We start from the raw sequence: 23,448 nt of genomic DNA on the forward strand, positions 1-23,448 counted from the left end.
GTGTTAGTGCCAGTGCTTGTGTTAGTGCTAGTGTCAATGCTGGTGCCGGTGCCAGTGCTTGCGTTAGTTCCAGTGCCTGTGTTAGTGCCAGTGCCAGCACCAGTGCTTGTGTTAGTGCCTGTGCCGCTGCCAGTGCCAGTGCCAGTGCGGTGCCAGTGCCAGTGCCAGTGCCAGTGCCAGTGCTTGTGTTAGTGCCAGTCCGGTGCCAGTGCTGGTGCTGCACGGCTGCGAGTGCAAGCCCGTCCCCTACAGCGGCACATCCCGCCCACGGGCGCTGTGAATGGTTCTTGTTGCAAGAAGCCGTGGCTGTGAATGGGCAGCGAAAGTGACGATCAGTGGCGTTGATGTCCGCGGCGGGTAAGATGGCAGCGGGCTTGCAGTGTGTGCGCGCATGTTTGTTTGGAGGGGGTTTAGTTTGGATTCGGCAGCTGCAGCTTCATTGCCGTCTCGTCCGCCCGCCCTCCCTCTCTCCCGTGCGGAGCTGCAGAGCCTCGGCGTGGAGTGAGAGGAACGACCGCCGGTCTCCCTGTCCTGTCCTGCCCTGTCCTGCCCGGCCGGGAATAGGGTCGTGGTGGGGAAGTGCGGGCACTTGATCAAGGACCCTGCAAGAGGGGGGATTTATAAATGGGGCAGAGCAGATTGAGGAGATCAGGAATGTTGTGTTGCAATGAAACCCGGGGGGTAGAACTGCTGCACAAGTGGGTCTGGGGTCATTGAGATGAAGGGTCTGGGGTCATTGAGATGAAGGGTCTGGGGTCATTGAGATGAAGGGTCCAGGGTCATTGAGAGGAAGGGTCCGGGGTCATTGAGATGAAGGGTCTGGGGTCATTGAGAGGAAGGGTCCGGGGTCATTGAGATGAAGGGTCCGGGGTCATTGAGGTGAAGGGTCTGGGGTCATTGAGATGAAGGGTCCGGGGTCATTGAGGTGAAGGGTCTGGGGTCATTGAGGTGAAGGGTCTGGGGTCATTGAGGTGAAGGGTCTGGGGTCATTGAGGTGAAGGGTCTGGGGTCATTGAGATGAAGGGTCCGGGGTCATTGAGGTGAAGGGTCTGGGGTCATTGAGATGAAGGGTCCGGGGTCATTGAGATGAAGGGTCCGGGGTCATTGAGGTGAAGGGTCTGGGGTCATTGAGGTGAAGGGTCCGGGGTCATTGAGGTGAAGGGTCTGGGGTCATTGAGATGAAGGGTCTGGGGTCATTGAGGTGAAGGGTCCGGGGTCATTGAGGTGAAGGGTCTGGGGTCATTGAGATGAAGGGTCTGGGGTCATTGAGGTGAAGGGTCTGGGGTCATTGAGATGAAGGGTCTGGGGTCATTGAGATGAAGGGTCTGGGGTCATTGAGATGAAGGGTCTGGGGTCATTGAGATGAAGGGTCTGGGGTCATTGAGATGAAGGGTCTGGGGTCATTGAGGTGAAGGGTCTGGGGTCATTGAGATGAAGGGTCTGGGCATTTATATGCAAGGGGGATTCTGAATGAGGAGGAGCATTGGGGGAAACAGGAAGAGGGGACAGGAACATGGAAGCAAGTAACTGAGCACTGGAGAGGAAGGAAGGAAGGAAGGGAATGAGTATGAAGGATTTGACCCCAGAGTGGAGATGATGCTGGCAAGGATATGGTACCTAGAGTGAGGCCCAGCGCAAATTGGAGGAACAGCACCTCATATTTCGCTTGGGCAGTTTACAGCCCAGCGTTCACTTCTCTAACTTCAAGTAACCCTTCCTTTCCCCCTCTCTGCGTCGCTCCCCCTTCAGCCCCCGTCCCACTTAGGCGATTTTTTTTTTGGTGACTACAGGCTGTTGCCACATGGTTGCGGGGTGACGCCTGTATGGTCGTGAGTAGTCGCCTAAACAGTCGTAACGTTTTTCTGGTTGCCGCTGGATTTTGAAATGTTCAAAACTTTTCAGCAACTGTGGGCTTGGCGTAGCTTGTCTTCTCCTGACGTAGGTGCTGTCGGAGGTTGTCGCCAGGATGACGCAGGTTGTCGCCAGGAGACGTAAGTTGTCGCCGGTTGCTGACTTTGGCGACTACCTATGTCAACCAGCGACAGGTACCGGCAACTGAATTAGTTGTCTCCAGTTGTCGACGACAGGGTCGTTGCTTGTCGTAGCTTGTCGGGGGTGGAAGTAGGTTGACTTTGGTTGTCGCCTGTGTGCTCGTAGGTGGACGACCTAATGAGTTGTCGGTAGCTTGATGTCGACTAGGTGGTAGGTTGTCGTAGGGAGGAGGTCCAGTCGCCGCTTTTTAGGTGACCTGCTACGACTGTGACAGTCGCCTAAAAAATCATCTAAGTGGGTCAGACCCTTTCCCAGTTCTCTGACCAGTCTGACTGCCCCTTTGATTAGATTTTATATCTGTTTGGTTTGTTGTCACCTTTTCCGAGCTAACAATGTCCTATTCTACATTTTCCTTCATCTCCATCTCCTTTGATGTCTCGTTTTTACACCTCACCCTTCCATATGTCTGTGTCTCCCTCTCCCCTGATTTTCAGTCTGAAGAAAGGTCTTGACCCGAAACGCCATCTATTCCTTCTGCGTGTCCCACTGAGTTACTCCAGCCTTTTGTATCTATCTGAGGTATTGGCAAAATGGGGGAGAGGTGGGTTGAGTAAAGTGATAATGAATGGCATGTTGGCCTTCATAACAAGAGGAGTTGTGAGTATAGGAGCAAAGAGGCCCTTCTGCAGTTGTATAGGGCCCTAGTGAGACCACACCTGGAGTATTGTGTGCAGTTTTGGTCCCTAATTTGAGGAAGGACATTCTTGCTATTGAGGGAGTGCAGCGTAGGTTTACAAGGTTAATTCCCGGGATGGCGGGACTGTCATATGCTGAGAGAATGGAGCGGCTGGGCTCGTACACGCTGGAATTTAGGATGAGAGGGGATCTTATTGAAACGTATAAGATTTTTAAGGGTTTAGACACGCTGGAGGCAGGAAATATGTTCCCGATGTTGGGGGAGTCCAGAACCAGGGGCCACAGTTTAATAATAAGGAGCAAGCCATTGGAGATGAGGAAACACTTTTTCTCACAGAGAGTTGTGAGTCTGTGGAATTCTCTGCCTCAGAGGGCGGTGGAGGCCGGTTCTCTGGATACTTTCAAGAGAGAGCTTGATAGGGCTCTTAAAGGTAGCGCAGTCAGGGGATATGGGGAGAAGGCAGGAACGGGGTTCTGATTGGGGATGATCAGCCATGATCATATTGAAGGGTGGTGCTGGCTCGAAGGGCCGAATGACCTACTCCTGCACCTATTGTAAAAATGAATAAAGTAAATTAATAAACATTTTTAAGTCACTTGCTTGTTTAAAGGCCTATGGATAAAGATTTTAAAAGGCAGGTAAAGTTAAGATTTTTGTTCTTTTCAAATGTTATTGGTCTATTACAAGGGAGACACAATGGCACAGTAATGCTGCTGCCTCACAGCACCAGGGACCCTGGTTCGATCCTGACTTTGGGTGCTGTCTGTGTGGAGTTTGCACATTCTCCCTGTGACAGTGTGGGTTTGCTCCGGTTTCCTCCCACATCCCAAAGACATGTGGGTTTGCAGGTTAATTGGCCTCTGAAAATTGGCCCTTATGTGTAGGGAGTGAATTAGAAAGTTTAATAACTTAGAAGTAGAATGGGTGATTGATGGTCAGTGTGGACTTGGTGGGCTGAAGAACATGCTTCCATGCTGTATCTAAACTAAACTAAAAGACATACAGTGCAGAAAGAAGAGATGTCGTCAATTTTATTTCTATAGCATTTAAAAACAACTCTCATTGACGAAAGGTACACAAAAAAGCTGGGGAAACTCAGCGGGTGCAGCAGCATCTATGGAGCGAAGGAAATAGGCGACGTTTCGGGCCGAAACCCTTCTTCAGTCTGATCCCGATCTGCAGTTCCTTCTTAAACATCTCATTGACCAAAGTGTTTTACATCAGTGCGGGTACTAACATGCTACAAACAGTGGTACATACCTCAACAATACATACATAAATACATACCTACAGAGCTCCCTCAGAGGACCTCAAGAAAGGCTTGAGAGTAGAAATACGTTTTAAATCTAGACTAAAAGCCCTGTCCCACTGTACCAGTTCATTCAAGAGCTCTCCCGAGTTTAAAAAAAAATCAAACTCGTGGAAGCACGTAGAATGTACATAGCGGGTACGTCGGAACTCGGGGACGTCTCTTAGCGACTCGTAACGCTAACGACAGGTATTCGGGAAACGCGGTAAGTTCGGGAAGACTCGTGAAGATTTTTCAACATGTTGAAAAATGTCCACGAGAGCCCCGAGTACCTACGAACGGCTATTACCGTAAATCTCCGAGTTCGAATCAGGGCAAACTCGGGAGAACTCTTGAATGAACTCGTACAGTGGGACGGGGCTTTTAAAAGAGTTGATGGAGGGGGCAGTTCTGATGGGAAGAGGGATGCTGTTCCATTTGTTAGGGAATCTGACAAAGCTTTGTAGGCGATTTGGTCTCAAGATTTACGTTGAGATCAATCCTGCTTTTTAAAAAAATAGTCAAGTTTGATACGTGATTGTGAGCATTCCATGTCATTTCAAACACCAGCTGTGTTTTAGGGAATTAGGGAATCATGGACTATTTTTGGTCCTTGATTTGAAGTTATGCTCCAAGATTCTCAAACATATAAGATTATTAAGGGATTGGACACGCTAGAGGCAGGAAACGCGTACCCGATGTTGGGGGAGTCCAGAACCAGGGGCCACAGTTTAAGAATAAGGGGTAAGCCATTTAGAACGGAGATGAGGAAAACATTTTTTCCCCAAAGAGTTGTGAACCTGTGGGATTCTCTACCTCAGAGGGCAGTAGAGGCTGATTCTCTGGATACTTTCAAGAGGGAGTTAGATGGAGCTCTTAAAGATAGCGGAGTCAGGGGATATGGGGAGAAGGCAGTAATGGGGTACTGATTGTGGATGATCAGCCATGATCACATTGAATGGCGGTGCTGGCTCAAAGGGCCGAATGGCCAACTCCTGCATCTATTGTCTATAAGTTTTATGTTGGTGCAAATCCAAAATCATTGTAGATTCCGAGATACAGCATTGAAAGTGGCCCTTTGACTCAATTCATACATTATGACCTAGTTAGTTCCATTTACCTGTGTTTAGCCCATATCCTTCTAAACATTTCGTATCCATGTACCTGTCCAAATGTCTTTTAAATGATGTTATTAAGCCGGCTTCAACTTCCTCCGGCAGCTCGCTCCATGCACCCACCGTCCTTTAAACTTCAGTCTTTAGAGATACATCATGGAAACAAGCCCTCGGCCCACTGAGTCCATGCTAACCAGCAATCTCGCCATACAGTAACACTGTCCTACACACTGGGGATAAACATAGACACATGGAAAATTGGTGCAGGGGGAGCCAGCACCGCCATTCATTGTGATCATGGCTGATCGTCCCCAATCAATAACCCGTGCCTGCCTTCTCCCCATATCCCTTGATTCCACTAGCCCCTAGAGCTCTATCTAAATCTCTCTTAAATGTTCTCAATGTGGGGCGAGTCCAGAACCAGGGGCCACAGTCTTAGAATAAAGGGGAGGTCATTTAAGACTGAGGTGAGAAAAAACTTTTTAACCCAGAAAGTTGGGAATTTCTGGAATTCCCTGCCACAGAGGGCAGTGGAGGCCAAATCACTGGATGGATTTAAGAGAGAGTTAGATAGAGCTCTAGGGGCTAGTGGAGTCAAGGGATTTGGGGAGAAGGCAGGCACGGGTTATTGATAGGGGACGATCAGCCATGATTATAATGAATGGCGGTGCTGGCCCGAAGGGCTGAATGGCCTCCTCCTGCACCTATTTTCTATGTTTCTAATATCTCTCTCTCTCCTGTACACCTGTGGATGTTCAAGAGAGTACTTGCTAGCTTGACGAAATCTAGCCATTGAATTATTTCCCAAACCAGCTCTCAGTCATCAGCAGAGTGATGAGAGGAATCAGGTGACACCTACTAATGAATAATCTACCTGCCAGTGTTCAATTCAAGTAGTTCCAGCAATTCGGGCTCCTGACTTCTTCACAACGGTAATCCAGATAAAACACGGCTGGATTTTGCTGTAAGAATAATAATAAGATTACCTTTACTTTCCATTGAAGTGTTCTATTCATCCCATGATAATAATAATCTGCCAAACATCCTCTCTGTAACTAAAAGTTAAGTTATAAATTCATGTGATAAAAGCAGAATTAGACCATTCGGCCCATCAAGTCTACTCCGCCATTCAATTATGTCTGATCTATGTCACCCTCCTAACCCCATTCTCCTGTCTTCTCCCCGTAACCCCTGACACCCGTACTAATAGAGAACGTTTTACAGGATGGAATGTGTTCATCTGTGGTTCACGAGAAGATCTTTCTTAAGAAGCCAACAACTTTCATTTTTATCCCTTTTATTTTTCTATGAATGCAGTATTTATTTGTCTTTATTTCAGTTTCTGTACCTGACTTATGCCCTGAATTGATTATTTTACCTGACAGCCTTTGATTAACTAATTAATTAATTCATATTCTTCACCCTGGTTGCTCAATAAGAATAGAAGCTGGGAGGTCATGTTGCAGTTGTATAAGATGTTGGTGAGGCCGCATTTAGAGTATTGTGTTCAGTTCTGGGAATAGGAAAGATGTTGTCAAGCTTGAAAGGGTTCAGAGAAGATTTGCGAGGATGTTGCCAGGACTAGAGGGTGTGAGCTATAGGGAGAGGTTGAGCAGGCTGGGATTCTATTCCTTGGAGCACAGGAGGATGAGGGGGTGATCTTATAAAGGTGTATAAAATCATAAGAGGAATAGATCAGGTAGATGCGCAGAGTCTCTTGCCCAGAGTAGAGGAATCGAGGACTAGAGGACGTAGGTTCAAGTTGAAGGGGAAAAGATTTAAATATGAATTTGAGGGGTAACTTTTTCCACACACATGGTGGTGAGTGTATGGAACAAGCTGACAGAGGAGGTAGTTGAGGCAGGGACTATCCCAACGTTTAAGAAACAGTTAGACAGGTACATGGATAGGGACAGGTTTGGAGGGATATGGACCAAATGCAGGGAGGTGGGACTAGTGTAGCTGGGACATGTTGGCCGGTGTGATCAAGTTGGGCCGAAGGGCCTGTTTCCACGTGGTAAAACTCTAAATGGATCGATTGTAATCATGTATTGTCTTTCTGCTGACTGGTTAGCACGCAACAAAAGCTTTTCACTGCACCTCGGTACACGTGACAATAAACTAACCTGTAAACCTGTAGATGTTTTACATTTGAGTGTTTCGTGCCTTAACATATTTCTCGGTACTTCTAGGAGCAAGGAGGCTGGACCATGGCTGCAAGAGGAAGAATTGCTTCTTTCCGTTTGCCTCCACTTCCCACCATCAGGGAAATTATCAAGTTGTATAATTTGAGAGCGGAAAAGCAACTTTCTCAGAATTTCCTGTTGGATTTAAGATTAACAGGTAACTATTTGGCTTTAACGTGTAGTCTTACAGTCTGATGCCTGCTTGTAATTTCCAGGCCTGTGAAAAGTCCGATTTAGGTCTCAGAAGATAGGGAGGTTCTTATTTGCTCACTGGTATCTTGGCAACACTGGTTCATTGAAATAGGGGCCCTGTCAGCGAAATCAGTTGAGGACTCGGACTTATGGAGAGTGAGACGTTATTACATGATATCACGGAGGAACTGCCCCAGGAGACAGTTTATTCAGAGCATAGATGACTCGGGTTTATATATTGCTGGACAAACAAGTGTATGTGCAGACTAGTACATATCGGAGTTCCTTAAACAGCACGGTCGGGGAGTTGCGATTTTATTGAAGCTGCCAAAATTACATTAGACCCGTACATAGGCTCTGTTGGTTTTGTAGGGAACAGATAATAACATCACGCACAGATATCTGTACACAATGCTCCAATTATTCGGCCACCGCGTTCCTGAGAAAAATGTGGCATCTTTAGTTTCCCAACACGTGTCAACAAGCAGAATTTTTAGCAAAATTCTCTCAAATCGAGCTGGCCCAGCAGATTGGCACCTTCCACCGCCGGTCTGTGCAGCTGCTGCAGGCTGTGCTCGCATGATCCACTGGCTGACCCAACTGTTGTAGGATCCCACCCACCCACCCACCCTCTGGCAACTGGCAACGCCGCCCAGCCACGACCTGCAAACACGCTACCTGTCTCCACCAGTTCTTCCCCTATGTCACCATGTCCTGCTACTCCGGCTGATCATTGATCTTTAGGGCGTTTTTAGTAAGTGTTGGTAGAAAATCTGCCGATTGTGTTGTTATCTTCTCAATCTTCCCTGGAGAAAGACAGAACTAATGGAATAATTTTCATGCCATTTTGAGTTTGCCAGGGACCATGGCCCTTGCATGACCATTCTTTTATTAGCCAGTTGGTGTGGTGTGATGTATTCAAGAGAGAGTTAGATTTTGCTCTGAGGGCTAACGGAATCAAGGGATATGGAGAAAAAGCAGGAACGGGGTACTGATTCTGGATGATCAGCCGGAAGGGAGGCCGAATGGCCTACTCCTGCACCTATTTTCTATGTTTCTCTGCTCCTACTGTATTAAGAGGGAGGACTTTATGAGATGTGTAGGAAGGAGCTGGTTTAAACCGAAGATATACACAAAAAGCTGGAGTAACTCAGTGGGACAGGCAGCATCTCTGGAGAGAAGGAATGGGTGACGTTTCGGGTCGACCTGAAACACCACCCACTCCTTCTCTCCAGAGATGTTGTCTGTCCCTCTGAGTTACTCCAACATTTTGTTTCTCTTTTCGGACTTTATGAGATCCCTTCCCTATTGGCCCTCAAAGAGTGAGGGTGATTCCCACTTGCGCTTTGAGGGTCGTGAGGTAAAACCTTCCACCGTTGGGTAGATAGTGGGTGACGGGATAGTTGGTGGGTAGTTTGTGAGGTGGCCCACTCCTGCTTCTACATATGCACGGCATTTGTCTGCTTGCGATGCTTGATCTTGCCTCCCTCAATCCCATCCCAAATACTCCTCCACTTTGAGCACTAGAGACTTCCAGGAGTTAGTGCAGATTTTGCAATTCTTCAAAGAGGCCAATCTGTTCATGATAGTGATTGGGCTAGGAATTCCACAGCCTTTAAGATGACATGATGGCCAGTGGGAGAGTCTAGGACTAGAGGTCATAGTCTCAAAATTAAAGGATGTTCCTTTCGGAAGGAGATAAGGAGAGATTTCTTTAGTCAGAGGATGATGAATGTGGAATTGTTTGCCACAGGAGGCTGTGGAGGCCAAGTCAGTGGATATTTCTACGCAGAGATAGATAGATTCTGGATTAGTATGGGTGTCAGTGGTTATGGGGAGAAGGCAGGAGGATGGGGTTAGGGGGGAATGATAGATCAGCCATGATTGAATGGCTGAGTAAACTTGATGGGCTGAGTGGCCTAAATCTACTCCTATTACTTATAACCTTATGACAATGAAGGTATCTACCAGACTTGTGTATCCTGGTGGATATCTTTTCGGTTAGGAATCCGAATTTGCAGAAATCGAGTGATGTTGTTCTAACCTTTGTATCGCAGTAGGAATGCTCCCCTAACATCAAAATTATCAGAACAATGTGTGTTCTTAACAGGTAGTAAAGCTGTTCCTTCCTACAGAATGGTTCACAATAGGGAAATCAATGACCGCATGATGCCTTTTTTTGGGAGGGTCTGAGTAGACATTCAAGAAGTGCAAAAGAGCTAACTTTGTCATAGTCCTAGTGATACAGCGTGGAAACAGGCCCTTCGGCCCAACTTGCCCACACCAGCCAACATGTCCCGGCTACACTAGTCCTACTTGCCCATATCCCTACAAACATCCCACCCATGTCATGCCATTCCTGTTACCATATTCAGCAGGAATGGATGGTACTGACTTGCAAATTAACGTGAAAGTTCAGTTTTAACAATAAAGTGGATGTTGGTTATGAGGGATATTAATTATGGTAGGCGCTTAATATTTTCTAGCATAAGTGCTAAATTGGTAAGTTGTAAAAACAATTCTGGGCAGGAAAAAGGCTTAGACCCGTACAGCATAGAAACGAGCCCTTCAGCCCAATTTGCCATGTGACCAAAATGCCCCATCTACACTAGGCACGCCTGCATTTGGCCCATATCCCTTTAAACCTTGCCTATCCATGTCAGTCAAAATGTCTTTTAAATGTTGTGTACAGCTGGGTATATGACAGCTTGTTCCATATACCCACCCTCCTCTGTGTGAAAAACTTACCCTTCAGGTCTCTATTATGTACTCAGGTTTTTCATTTCCCTAATCTTGGTCAAAGATTGGGGATGATCAGCCATGATCACATTGAATGGCGGTGCTGGCTCGAAGGGCCGAATGGCCTACTCCTGCACGTATTGTCTGTTGTCTATTGACTCTGTGCATTCACCCTATCGCTTTGCCTCATGATCTTGTACACCTCTATAAGATCTTGTACATCTCCTACACCCAAGGAGTAAAGCCCTAGACTGCCAAAAATCTTCCGAGACCTCTGGCCCTCAAGTCCTGGCAATACTCAAGTAAATTTTCCTTGCACTCTTTCAAGTTTAACAACATCCTTCCTTCAGCAGGGTGACCAAAACTAAACATAATGCTCCAAATGCGGCCTCACCAAAGTCTTGTACAACTGTAACATAACATCCCAACGTCTGTACTCAGTACCCTGTATGATGAAGGCCACTGTACCAACAACCTTCTTGACCACCCTTTCTACCTGTGATGCCACTCTAAGGGAACTATGTACTTGTACTCCTAGATCCCTCTGCTCTACAACACATCCCTGGGCACCCGACCATTCACCTTTGGTTCAACCCTGGTTTGACTCCGAAGATGCAACACACCCTGCTAGCCAGCATTAACCTCCATTTTCAATTGTCAAGGAACCATGTACCTGAACTTGTAGATCTCTCTGCTCTATAACACTCCCCTGGGCTCTGCCATTCACTGTGAAGGTCCTGCTCTAGTTTGACTCCCCAAAATAGAACACCTCACACTTATCTGCATTAACTTCCATAAACCATTTCTGGGCCCATTTGCCAAATTGTTCAATATCCGCTATAGATTTTGATAACCACTTCACTATCTATGATACCAGCCACTTTAGTGTCATCTGCAAACTTACTAATCATGTCTTCTTCATTCTCATCTAAATCGTTGATATAGGCGCCACAGTTTTAGAATAAAGGGGAAGCCATTTAAGACTGAGGTGAGAAAAACCTTTTTCACCCAGAGAGTTGTGAATTTGTGGAATTCCCTGCCACAGAGGGCAGTGGTGGCAAAATCACTGGGTGGATTTAAGAGAGAGTTAGATAGTGCTTTAGGGGCTAGTGGAATCGAGGGATATGGGGAGAAGGCAAGCACGGGTTATTGATTGGGGACAATCAGCCATGATCGCAATGAATGGCGGTGCTGGGTCGAATGGCCTCCTCCTGCACCTATTTTCTATGTTTCTATAGACCACAAACAGCTATGTTCCCAGTACTGATCCCTGGGGCACACCACTAGTCACAGGTCTCCAACTGTCTGAAAAACAACCTTCCACCATCACCCTCTGCTTCCTCCCATGAAGCCTATTCCCTTTCCATTTGGCTTGTTCGCTTTTTGTATCTGTCAAAGTGATCACATTTACTTTTATGCATTGCACCTTTTTTGGAGATGGGAAAATAAAACTAACTCCTTCAAATCAACTGTTTCATTATGAAGTCTCCTCAAGGGATGCTTACTTAAAAAAAAGTTCTCCTCTCTCGGACATATCCCCCAACTGCGATCAGCCTGAAGAAGGGTCCCGACCCAAAATGTCATCCGTCCATGTCCTCCAGAGATGCTGCCTCACCTGCTGAGCTACTCCTGCACTTTGTCCTCTTTTTGTAAACCAGCACCTGCAGTTCTTTGCGTCTACACCTTTAATTTAGTCTCAAAGACCCGAATCGTGACAGAATGGGGCATTGTGGCTTGCCTCGCTAGTTAGATGTTACAGCTCATCCTGCAGTTGAGTTTTTTTCCTCTTAAGTGTTGGTGATACAGCCTGATATTTAAGGGTTCAGTCATGAAAGGAATCACATTGATGGAGGCTGAAATCAAATCCGATCTACACTGCATTCAGAAAGTATTCAGACCCCTTCACTTTTTCCACATTTTGTTATATTACAGCCTTATTCTAAAATGGATTAAATTCATGTTACTCTGACATGCACTGTCAACTGTTGGGCCTTATATAGACAGGTGTGTGTACCTTTCCAAATCATGTACAATCAATTTAATTTACCATTGGTGGACTCCAATCAAGTTGTAGAAACATCTCAAGAATAATCAATGGAAACAGGATGAACCTAAGCTCAATTTTGATTGTCATAGCAAAGGGTCTGAATACTTATGGAAATGTGATACTTCATTTATTTCTTATTAATTACTTTGCAAAAAATTCTAAACACCTGTTTTCACTTTTATATTATGAGGTATTGTGTATAGATGGATGATTTAAAAAAAAAAGAATTTAATCCATTTTCAAATAAGGCTGTAATGTAACAAAATGTGGAAAAAGTGAAGGTCTGAATACTTTCTGAATGCACTGTATTAAGGAAGAGAAACGAAAGGAAGGCATAATTGGATTAACGGATAAAAAATACAATATACACATTTAAACTTTTAACAATTGCTTAAGAGGTGAAATTGTTCCCTGTGTGGACCGAGTAGCTCGTATATTTCATTATTAATTACGTGTTATTAAAAAAGGTCCATTTCCATGAGTAAACATGAGCCTTAGATTGAGATTGATTTACATTCAGTATGTAGTTCTGTCAAATCTTCAAAGATAGTGCGGTGGAAAGAAGAGCAAGTAAAGACAGCAGTATTCACGTGAACTATCTTCCTTTACACAAGTTGAAGCGCAATGCATTAATTAATAAATGTAAGCAGCATTAATGTTGCTGTTGTGTACCGAGCAAATGTGTAGGGCGGCACGGTGGCGCAGCGGTAGAGTTGCTGCCTTACAGTGCTTGCAGCACCAGAGACCCAGGTTCTATCCCAACGATGGATGCTGTCTGTACGGAGTTTTACATTCTCCCCATGACCTGCGTAGGTTTTCTCCAAGATATTCGGTTTCCCCCCCACACTCCAAAGACGTACAGGTTGGTAGGTTACTTGGCTTGGTACAAGTGTAAAAAAGGTACCTAATGTGTGTGTGTGTGTGTGTGCATAGCAGTGTTAGTGTGCGGGGATCGCTGATCAGTGAGTACTCGGTGGGACGAAGGACCTGTTTTCGCGCTGTATCTCTCAACTAAACGTAAATTCCGAGACAACAATTTAACCTTCAGAGTATCAATAAATGAATCACCACATCTGCTCAACTATTTTCCTTGAATGTTTTAGAATGGTAAGATAATGGCTAAAGTTACCCTTGATCATATAAAAATTGTTTTAAATTATTTTGCATGTATTTGTTGGTGTGGACTTGTTCAAATGTGTAATATTGAACAGTGCAGCAATAAAAGGTTCCATTAAGAGAAAATGTAACACTTAGATCCAGACAAGTATTAATTAATCAATTGTATTGAAATGTTTTAAGTTAGCACATTTTGTTATATTACTTTGATGAATACCATAACATGCCTTTCAGATAAAATAGTTCGGCAAGCTGGAAATTTAAGGAATGCTTATGTGTGTGAAGTTGGTCCAGGACCTGGAGGAATCACTCGATCTATTCTCAATTCTGGTGTTGCAGAACTACTTGTGGTGGAGAAAGATACCAGATTTATTCCTGGCTTACAGGTAGCGCATTGTCATGTATTAATGTGAAGGAAGCAATGTTGTGTGTGCGATATGGAAGCTTTCGAATGACCCTAGTAAATTAATCCTTAAGGGCCTGTCCCACTTACGCGATTTTTTTCGGAGACTTGCCGGCACCCGTCACAGTCGCAGCAGGTCTCCGAAAATGTTCAACATGTCGGAAATCCAGTGGCGACCAGAAAAAGGTACGATTCTTTGGGCGAATACTCACAACCATACAGACGTCACCCCGCAACATTTCTTCCTGAGAAGATTTACAGAGATTCGACGCTACTTCCTGAGAAGATTACTGAGATTCGGCATGTCGAAGAGGATTCTCCTAAACTTCTACAGGTGCATGGTAGAGAACATTGTGACTGGTTGCATCATGACCTGGTTCGGCAACTTGAACATCCAGGAGCAAAAAAGACCACAACAATTTGTGGCCACTGCCCAGTCCATCACCGGCTTTGACCTCCCCACTGTCGAAGGGATCTATCGTAGTCGCTGCCTCAAAAAAGGCAGCCAAAATCATCAAGGGCCCACACCATGCTGGTCACACACTCATTTCACCATTGCCATCAGGAAGAAGGTGCAGGAGCCTAAAGACTGTAACGTCCAGGTTCAGGAACAGCCTCTTCCCCACAGTCATCAGGCTATTAAACACAACGAATAAGCTATGAGGTCTGAACTGCAAAAGACTATTATCATTGCACTATATTTGTTATTTATTGAACTTTTTCATTTTTTTCTCTTCCCCCGCTATATACAATGATTACATATTGACATATTCTGTTGTGCTGCAGCAAGTAAGAATTTCGTTGTACCATCTGGGACATATGACAGTAAAACACTCTTGAGTAGTCTTGTAGTCTTTTCCGCTCCTGGACGTTCAAGTTGCCGAACCAGGCCACGATGCAACCAGTCAGAATGCTCCCTACCGTACACCTATAGAAGTTTAGGAGAATCCTCTTCAACATGCCTAATCTCCGTAATCTTCTAGGGAAGTAAAGTCGAACCTCCGTAAATCTTCTCAGGAAGAAATACAGCGGGGTGACGTCTGTATGGTCGTGAGTAGTCGCTCAAAGAGTCGTACCTTTTTCTGGTCGTCGCTGGATTTTCAACATGTTGGAAATTTTCGGAGACCTGCTGCGATTATGACGGGTGCCGGCAAGTCGCGGAAAAAATCGCGTAAGTGGGACAGGCCCTTTACACTGCTGTCCAAATTCATTAGTATTTGAAAAAAAAAAATCACCAACTGTATTTGCAACAGAAATGATATAGGAATACATTGATAAGAGACTATTTTAAGTACAATTATGTTTTCATGTAGTTGATGGCGGAGGCAGCACCAGGGAAAATTCGCATTGTGCATGGAGACATTCTGACCTATAACATGGAACGAGCTTTTCCAAAACAATTTCGAAATGAATGGGAAATCGGTAAGCTTTGCAATGACTGTTGAACTGTTAACTTGAGAAGTTTGTTATCAGTCCCGAGAATTGGACTTGATGAAAGAATGTTGGAGATTAATTTTGACGAACAACTGGTCTCAAAGTTTTTTTTAATTGATTCATAGAATCATAGAAACATAGAAAATAGGTGCAGGAGTAGGCCGTTCGGCCTTTCGAGCCTGCACCGCCATTCAATATGATCATGGCTGATCATCCAACTCAGTATCCTGTATCTGCCTTCTCTCCATACCCCCTGATACCTTTAGCCACAAGTGCCACATCTAACTCCCTCTTAAATATAGCCAATGAACTGGCCTCAACTACCTTCTGCGGCAGAGAATTCCAGAGATTCACCACTCTCTGTGTGAAAAAAGTTTTTCTCATCTCGGTCCTAAAAGATTTCCCCCTTATCTTTAAACTGTGACCCCCTTGTTCTGGACTTCCCCAACATCGGGAACAATCTTCCTGCATCTAGCCTGTCCAACCCCTTAAGAATTTTGTAAGTTTCTATAAGATCCCCCCTCAATCTTCTAAATTCTAGCGAGTACAAACCGAGTCTATCCAGTCTTTCTTCATATGAAAGTCCTGACATCCCAGGAATCAGTCTGGTGAACCTTCTCTGTACTCCCTCTATGGCAAGAATGTCTTTCCTCAGATTAGGAGACCAAAACTGTACGCAATACTCCAGGTATGGTCTCACTAAGACCCTGTACAATTGCAGTAGAACCTCCCTGCTCCTATACTCAAATCCTTTTGCTATGAATTCCTCACAGGTCCTCAGCTATTGAGTTATTCCGTTTTTCCTGAGACTAGTCTTGACCTACAGGCTAAGCAATTTTCTTTTTCGTATTCTATTTCATTTTCACATTTTAAATATGCTTTTAGCGCATTTTTTATACTTTAAAAACTTTTTAAGTGTGGTCGTGATTTCAAAAAGCTGCCTCCTCATTTTTGTCACAGCATTGTAGAATATGAAAAGAAACTGATCCATTTAAAGAATAATTTCCTCCTTCACTACATTAAGTGAATCACTGCCAGACGTTTCAGCTATGGATTGTTTTCCAATTGTTATAAATCAGATTGAATCGGTTGCATTTAAAATACCTTGTCCAGTTCGAAGCCGAAATCAGCCCTTTACATAAAATTTGTAAAACTATAACCAATGCTAATATTTAGTTCAATTATAAGATACACAATAAAACACATAGAATAACGAAGGTAGACAAAAATGTTGGAGAAACTCAACGGGTGAGGCAGCACCTATGGAACGAAGGAAATCGGCAACGTTTCGGGCTTCAGGTTTCGACCCAAAACGTCGCCTATTTCCTTCACTCCATAGCCTCTCATGCCTCACCCGCTGAGTTTCTCCAGCATTTTTGTCTACCATCGATTTTCCAGCATCTGCAGTTCCTTCTTAAACATAGAATAACGATCTAGGTTGCTCTTGGTTTTCAGTACATAGGAAGTAAACACTGAAGAGCTTATGTAAGGGAAGGAACTGCAGATGCTGGTTTAAACTGAAGATAGACACAAAAAGCTGGAGTAACAGGTCAGACAACATCTCTGGAGAAAAGGAATGGGTGATGTTTCGGGTCGAGATCCTTCTTTATACTCTGGCTATTATTGAATCTGAATCCTATTGATTGCTGGTTCTCCAGTAGCCAGTTAATATCAAATTCATTGTTTCACTTTGGGAGGTCAAATGAAACATATAAGATTGTTAAGGGTTTGGACACGCTAGAGGCAGGAAACATGTTCCTGATGTTGGGGGAGTCCAGAACCAGGGGCCACAGTTTAAGAATAAGGAGTGAGCCATTTAGAACGGAGATGAGGAAACACTTTTTCTCACAGAGAGTTGTGAGTCTGTGGAATTCTCTGCCTCAGAGGGCGGTGAGGGACGGTTCTCTGGGTACTTTCGAGAGCTAGATAGGACTCTTAAAGAGAGCAGAGTCAGGGGATATGGGGAGAAGGCAGGAACGGGGTACTGATTGGGGATGATCAGCCATGATCACATTGAATGGCGGTGCTGGCATGAAGGGCCGAATGGCCTACTCCTGCACCTATTGTCTATTGTCTAATGTAAGGGGAAAATATACAATTAATGGCATGAGGGATCTTGGTGTTCTGTTCCATAAGTCTCTGAAATTGGCAACTAAGTAGATGGAGTGGTAAAGAAGGTATACAGTGCCCTCCATAATGTTTGGGACAAAGACCCATCATTTATTTATTTACCTCTTTACTCCACAATTTGAGATTTGTAATAGAAAATCACATGTGGTTAAAGTGCACATTGTCAGATATTATTAAAGAATTTTTTTTAATACATTTTGGTTTCACCATGTAGAAATTACAGCTGTGTTTATACATAGTCCCCACCCATTTCAGGGTACCATAATGTTTGGGACACATGGCCTCACAGGTGTTTGTAATTGATCCGGTGTGTTTAATTGCCTCCTTAATGCAGGTATAAGAGAGCTCTCAGCACCTAGTCTTTCCTCCAGTCTTTCCATCACCTTTGGAAAACTTGTATTGCTGTTTATCAACATGAGGACCAAAGTTGTGCCAATGAAAGTCAAAGAAGCCATTATGAAACTGAGAAACAAGAATAAAACTGTTAGAGACATCAGCCAAACTTTAGGCTTACCAAAACCAACTGTTTGGAACATCATTAAGAAGCAAGAGAGCACTGGTGAGCTTACTAATCGCAAAGGGACTGGCAGGCCAAGGAAGATCTCCACAGCTGATGACAGAAGAATTCTCTCTATAATAAAGAGCAATCCCCAAACACCTGTCCGACAGATCAGAAACACTCTTCTGGAGTCGGGTGTAGATTTGTCAATGACCACTGGTCATTGACAAATCCACACCCGACTCCTGAACGAGTTTGAATGAAATTTCATACCATGCAGTCATGACAGAAAAAAGCAACAAAACACACAATTAACAAAATTTAACACAAACATCCATCACAGTGAATCTCCAGGCATCTCTTCACTGTGTTGGAAGGCAAAAAGTCGAATCTCTTTCTTGCTTGTTTTCCCGCTGCTGCGTCGAGGTGATCGAGGCTCTCGATGTTGAAGCCCCCGCTGAGTAATGGTAAGTCACGCGGCCGATTTTAAAATCCGTGAACTGGCCGATTCAAACTCCGCGACTCGGGCCGGACAAAGCTGCCGCCGCGGGAGCTCCTGAAAATCGGTCACCAACCAAGGACCTGCAAGCTCCCTATGTTACCGTCCACAGGGCCCGCGGCCGAAGCTCTGAAGGAAAGACAGACGGACTGCAAGCGAGCCGCAGCTGCTTGGGCAGCACCGCCACTTCCGTAGTTCATGACCAGAAATACAGAGGCTACACTGCAAGATGCAAACCACTAGTTAGCCGCAAAAATAGGGTGACCAGGTTACAGTTTACCAAGAAGCACTTAAAAGAGCAACCACAATTCTGGAAAAAGGTCTTGTTGACAGATGAGACGAAGATTGACTTGTATCAGAGTGATGCCAAGAGCAAAGTATGGAGGAGAGATGGAACTGCCCAAGATCCAAAGCATACCACCTCATCTGTGAAACACGGTGGTGGGGGTGTTATGGCCTGGGCATGTATGGCTGCTGAAGGTACTGGCTGACTTATCTTCATTGATGATACAACTGCTGATGGTAGTAGCATAATGAATTCTGAAGTGTATAGACACATCCTATCTGCTCAAGTTCAAACAGATGCTTCAAAACCCATTGGCTGGCAGTTCATTCTACAGCAAGACAATGATCCCAAATATACTGCTAAAGCAACAAAGGAATTTTTCAAAGCTAAAAAATGGCCAATTATTGAGTGGCCAAATTAATCATCCGATCTGAACCCAATTGAGCATGCCTTTTATATGCTGAAGAGAAAACTGAAGGGGACTAGCCCCCAAAACAAGTATAAGCTAAAGATGGCTGCAATACAGGCCTGGCAGGGCATCACCAGAGAAGACACCCAGCAAATGGTGATGTCCATGAATCACAGACTTCAATCAGCATTGCATGCAAAGGATATGCAACAAAATACTAAACATGACTACTTTCATTTAAGATTCAAGATTCAATTTAATTGTCATTTGGACCCCTTGAGGTCCAAATGAAATGCCGTTTCTGCAGCCATACATTACAAACAAATAGACCCAAGACACAACATAATTTACATAAACATCCATCACATCGCTGTGATGGAAGGCCAAAAAAGCTTATCTCTCCACTGCACTCTCCCCCTCGATGTCAGAGTCAAAGTCAAAGCCCCCGGCTGGCGATGGCGATTGTCCCGCGGCCATTAAAACCACGCCGGGTGATGCAAGGTCGCACACCGGGTCTTGGTGTTAGAGCCCCCGGCGTGCGCTCGCAGAGTCTCGCGGCCATTCCAAGCCGCGCGGGGCGGTGATGCCAGGCCCCGCTCCTGGAGCTCTTCAACCCCGCAACTCGGGCGGGAGAAGTCGCCGTTGCGAGAGCCCTGAAAAGCGGTCTCCCTCCAGGGACCCGCGGGCTCCCGGTTCCGCCGTCCGCCAGACCCGCAGTTGCAGCCTCCGAATCTCCGGAGGTCGGGCCGCAGCAGTGCTCCACCACCGCTCCACCCGCTCCGGACTCGGCCAGCTCCGCGACGGTGAAGTGAGTCATCAGCACCAGAGCCCCCGGTCTTCTCCTGTTGGAGGCCGCTCCTCGTTGCAGCCCCAACGACAACGGAGACCCGACAAGAAAAGGTCGGGTCTCCCGTGCAGGGCGAGATTTAAAAGTTACCCCCTTGTGTCCCAAACATTATGGTGCCCTGAAATGGGGGGGGGGCTATGTATAAACACTGCTGTCATTTCTACATGGTGAAACCAAAATGTATAAAAATGGCCTTTATTAAAATCTGACAATGTGCACTTTAACCACATGTGATTTTTTTTTTCAAATTGTGGAGTACAGAGGCAAATAAATAAATGATGGGTCTTTGTCCCAAACATTATGGTGGGCAGTGTATGGTATGCTTGCCTTCATAGGTCGGGGCATTGAGTATAAGAGTCAGGAAGTCATGATGAAACTTTATAGGACTTGGGCTAGGCCTCATTGGGAATATTGTGTGCAGTTCTGGTTACCCCATTACAGGAAGGATGTGGAGGCTTTGGAAAGGGAGCAGAGGAGGTTTACCAGAATGTTACCTGGATTTGGGAGGTATTAGCTGCAGGGAGAGGTTGTACAGACTTGGAATATTTTCTCTGAAAGACCATATATTTTAATTATCGGAAGACAGTCAGAATCTTTTTCTGGGGATGGAAAAATTAAATACTAGCAGGGATAGCTTTATGGTGAGTGTGGCAAACTTTAAAGGAGACTAGATCAAATGGGACCCATCACCCAACATGGGGGGAGGGGGGCACGCAGCTTCACAGGGGAGGGCTGGTCCCCGAACGGCACTTACCCATAGGCCATACACACCACTCTCTAGAGAGGGAGGGGGGGGGGGGGGGGGGGATAGAGGATAGAGAGGGACGGGAGGGGGGGGGGGGGGTAGACAGTGAGGGTCGGCAGAGAGGGAGGGAGTAGAGGGGGAGGGGGGGGAAGAGAGGGAGGGGGTGTTGGAGGGGTAGAGAGGGAGAGGGGGAGGGGTTGGTAAAGAGGGAGAGGGGCAGCAAGGGAGAGAGATAGAGACCCTAACCCATCTCCCTCCTCATTTCCCTCATCCTCCCCTCACTCCCATTCTCTGCCCCAGGACCTACCCAGGTCGTAGGGCAGCTGGTGATTGGTGAAGTGTGAGAGGCAGCCAGCTTGAGAGCCCATTGTTACCGTTGGCAACGTCCCATTGTGATGTCATTGTGGCAGTCGGCAGGCTGCTTGAGAGCCCATTGTGATTGGTGCACCGTGAGAGGCATTGTGACATCATCACTGGACGCTCTCTGAGAAAGCGGTTTGGGCTTTTTTTTTTTTTTACTTTAAATCATGAATAACTTCAGAAATATAGGTCGGAATACAACAGGAAGATGTTTATCGCTTCAACAAGAAAAATGTGAGTAGAATATGTGAAAATGGGAAGGCTGTAGCTTAGCGTTTGGAAGAAGATAGGAAAAGGCAGGGCAGAGTGACACATTGCCGGTACAAACAAAGAGTTTTAGTAATATAGATGTCTGGGGCAACCTTTTTGCACAGATTGTGGTTGAGGCCGACACGATAGTTGCATTTAAAATCCTTTTGAATAGGGAATGGAGCAATATGGATTATGCGCAGGTAGATAACGGATGATCTTGGCATCAAGGTCGGCAGGGACATTGTGGGCTGAAGGGTTTCTTATGCTATACTGTTCTATGTTCTACATTCTATTGGCATGCATACCTAATGGGGTCATTGTCATATCAGATCACAATATTAGCGGAGAATGAAATGGATACTACTCAGGTATATCATGTCATTTTATGGGTCAAGTGGCCTTATTCTGCTCCTAGAACTTATGAACTTATGGATAAGTAGGAACCTTCAACAAAATATGGGATGACCTTGTTTATTATATTTTGTAATCATCGCAAACTCTGTTTTCTCGCCAGTAACTCCTCCCACTCCCTATCAGTTGACCAAAGCTTCTTCACAAAGCAACATATAGTCATAATTTTTTCTTTGATATGGACGTGCTCTAAATTCTAGAGTTCACTTTTTATATCTCTCACCAAGTTTGGTTTAGTTTAGCGATACAGTGCGGAAACAGGCTCTTCAGCCCAACGGTACTGCACCGACCAGCGATCCCCACACTATTCTACACACACGAGGGATAATTTACAATTTATACCAAACCAATTAACCTACAAACCTGTATGTCTTTGGAGTGTGGGAGGAAACTGAAGATTTCAGAGAAAACCCATGCGGTCACGGGAAAGAAGTACAAACTCCGTACAAACAGCAACCATAGTCAGGATTGAACCAGGGTCTCTGGCGCTGTAAGGCAGCAACTCTGCCACTACGCTACCGTGCCGCACATGGTCATGCTCTAAATTCTAGAGTTCACTTTTTATATTCTCTCTCTCCTCCCATTCTATCTTTTCTCCAAGAAGATGCTCCTGAAAACATTTGACCAGCATTTAAGTGGTCCTTATATCTGCTTATGTGAATTGGCAGTTTTTGTTTGTTACTGCTTCTGAAAAGGGCTTGGTGGGTAAATGTTATGTTCAAAGGACAAAATCTCTCTAGCTTTTCCAAGGCCTTGACTTCCATTTTCAAGTTTGACTCTCAGAATTGGGCACGTGCTTCTGCAGATATTCTAAAGATTTAGCATTATTTCTTTATTCTGTGGGTGGAAATGTGTTCTCAGTCACAAGCGCTGAATGTGTAATGGAGAGTGTTTTCTGAATGTATTCCGTCTCCAAAATTCGACTTTGTAAACGTCATAGAATTTTGAAGGTCAAGTTACAAATGATACATTTGGTGCATCCGACTTGAGACCAAAACAAAATGTGTATGAAGGAACTGCAGATGCTGGTTTAAACAATAGACACACAAAGCTGTCCCGACCCGAAACGTCACCCGTTCCTTCTCTCCAGTGATGCTGAGTTACTTCAGCATTGTGTCCCTATCTTCTAGAGCAAAACCACCATTATGTTTCTATTTACCCAGCCAGAGATTCTTAATGCGCTTTTTTATAAAGAGCCACCTTGATAGATTTCAAGAGAGGCAGATACCTATGCATTCTGGAACTCTGAAATAGTCATAGATCATACAGCATGTAAATAGGCCCTAATGCTGAGCTTGCTTATGCTGATCACGATACCCCTTCTAAGCTCATTCCCTCCGATCTGGACCTCCTGCAATCCAAGAAATAAAGTTCTAGCCTGCCTGGGTAGTTCTATCTTAAAGTTCTATCTCTCCTGATAGCTCGGGCCCCCAAGACCCAGTAATAGCCTTTCTCTGCACTCTTTCCAGCTTAATGACATATTTTCTATAGCTGGACGACTATAACTGAACATCATGCTCCAAGTATGGTCTCACCAACTTCTTGAACAGCTGTAACATTAGATCCCAGTTTCGATTCTCCATTTTTAAGTCGAGGAACAACATTAGCCACCGTCCAGTCTTGCGGCACCTCACATGTGTCGAATGATGATTTGTGTACCACCTGCAATTTGGAGCCAAACAGCACGGAAACAGGCCCTTCAGCCCAACTCGATCCACGTCAACCATGATGCCCCATTTAAGCTAGTCCCATTTGCCCACATATGCCTTTAAATTTCTCCTGTCCGTGTACCTGTTCATGT

General features: G+C 45.2%; 1 protein-coding gene across 1 annotated transcript in view; it reads left to right on the forward strand.

Annotated features, from left to right (window-relative positions):
- Window positions 1-226: 226 nt before the first annotated feature.
- LOC129694728 (dimethyladenosine transferase 1, mitochondrial-like) overlaps window positions 227-23,448 on the forward strand; it is a 41,054-nt gene continuing 17,832 nt past the window's right edge. The window contains exons 1-4 of the mRNA XM_055631475.1: window positions 227-357; window positions 7,285-7,435; window positions 13,607-13,758; window positions 15,089-15,197. Of these exons, the coding sequence (XP_055487450.1) occupies window positions 7,303-7,435; window positions 13,607-13,758; window positions 15,089-15,197 (394 nt within the window). The 5' untranslated portion in view covers window positions 227-357; window positions 7,285-7,302. The remainder of the gene's footprint in view (window positions 358-7,284; window positions 7,436-13,606; window positions 13,759-15,088; window positions 15,198-23,448) is intronic.

This window comes from Leucoraja erinacea, unplaced genomic scaffold (genome assembly GCF_028641065.1).
Source record: "Leucoraja erinacea ecotype New England unplaced genomic scaffold, Leri_hhj_1 Leri_779S, whole genome shotgun sequence".
NCBI classification, from domain to species: Eukaryota; Metazoa; Chordata; class Chondrichthyes; order Rajiformes; family Rajidae; genus Leucoraja; species Leucoraja erinaceus.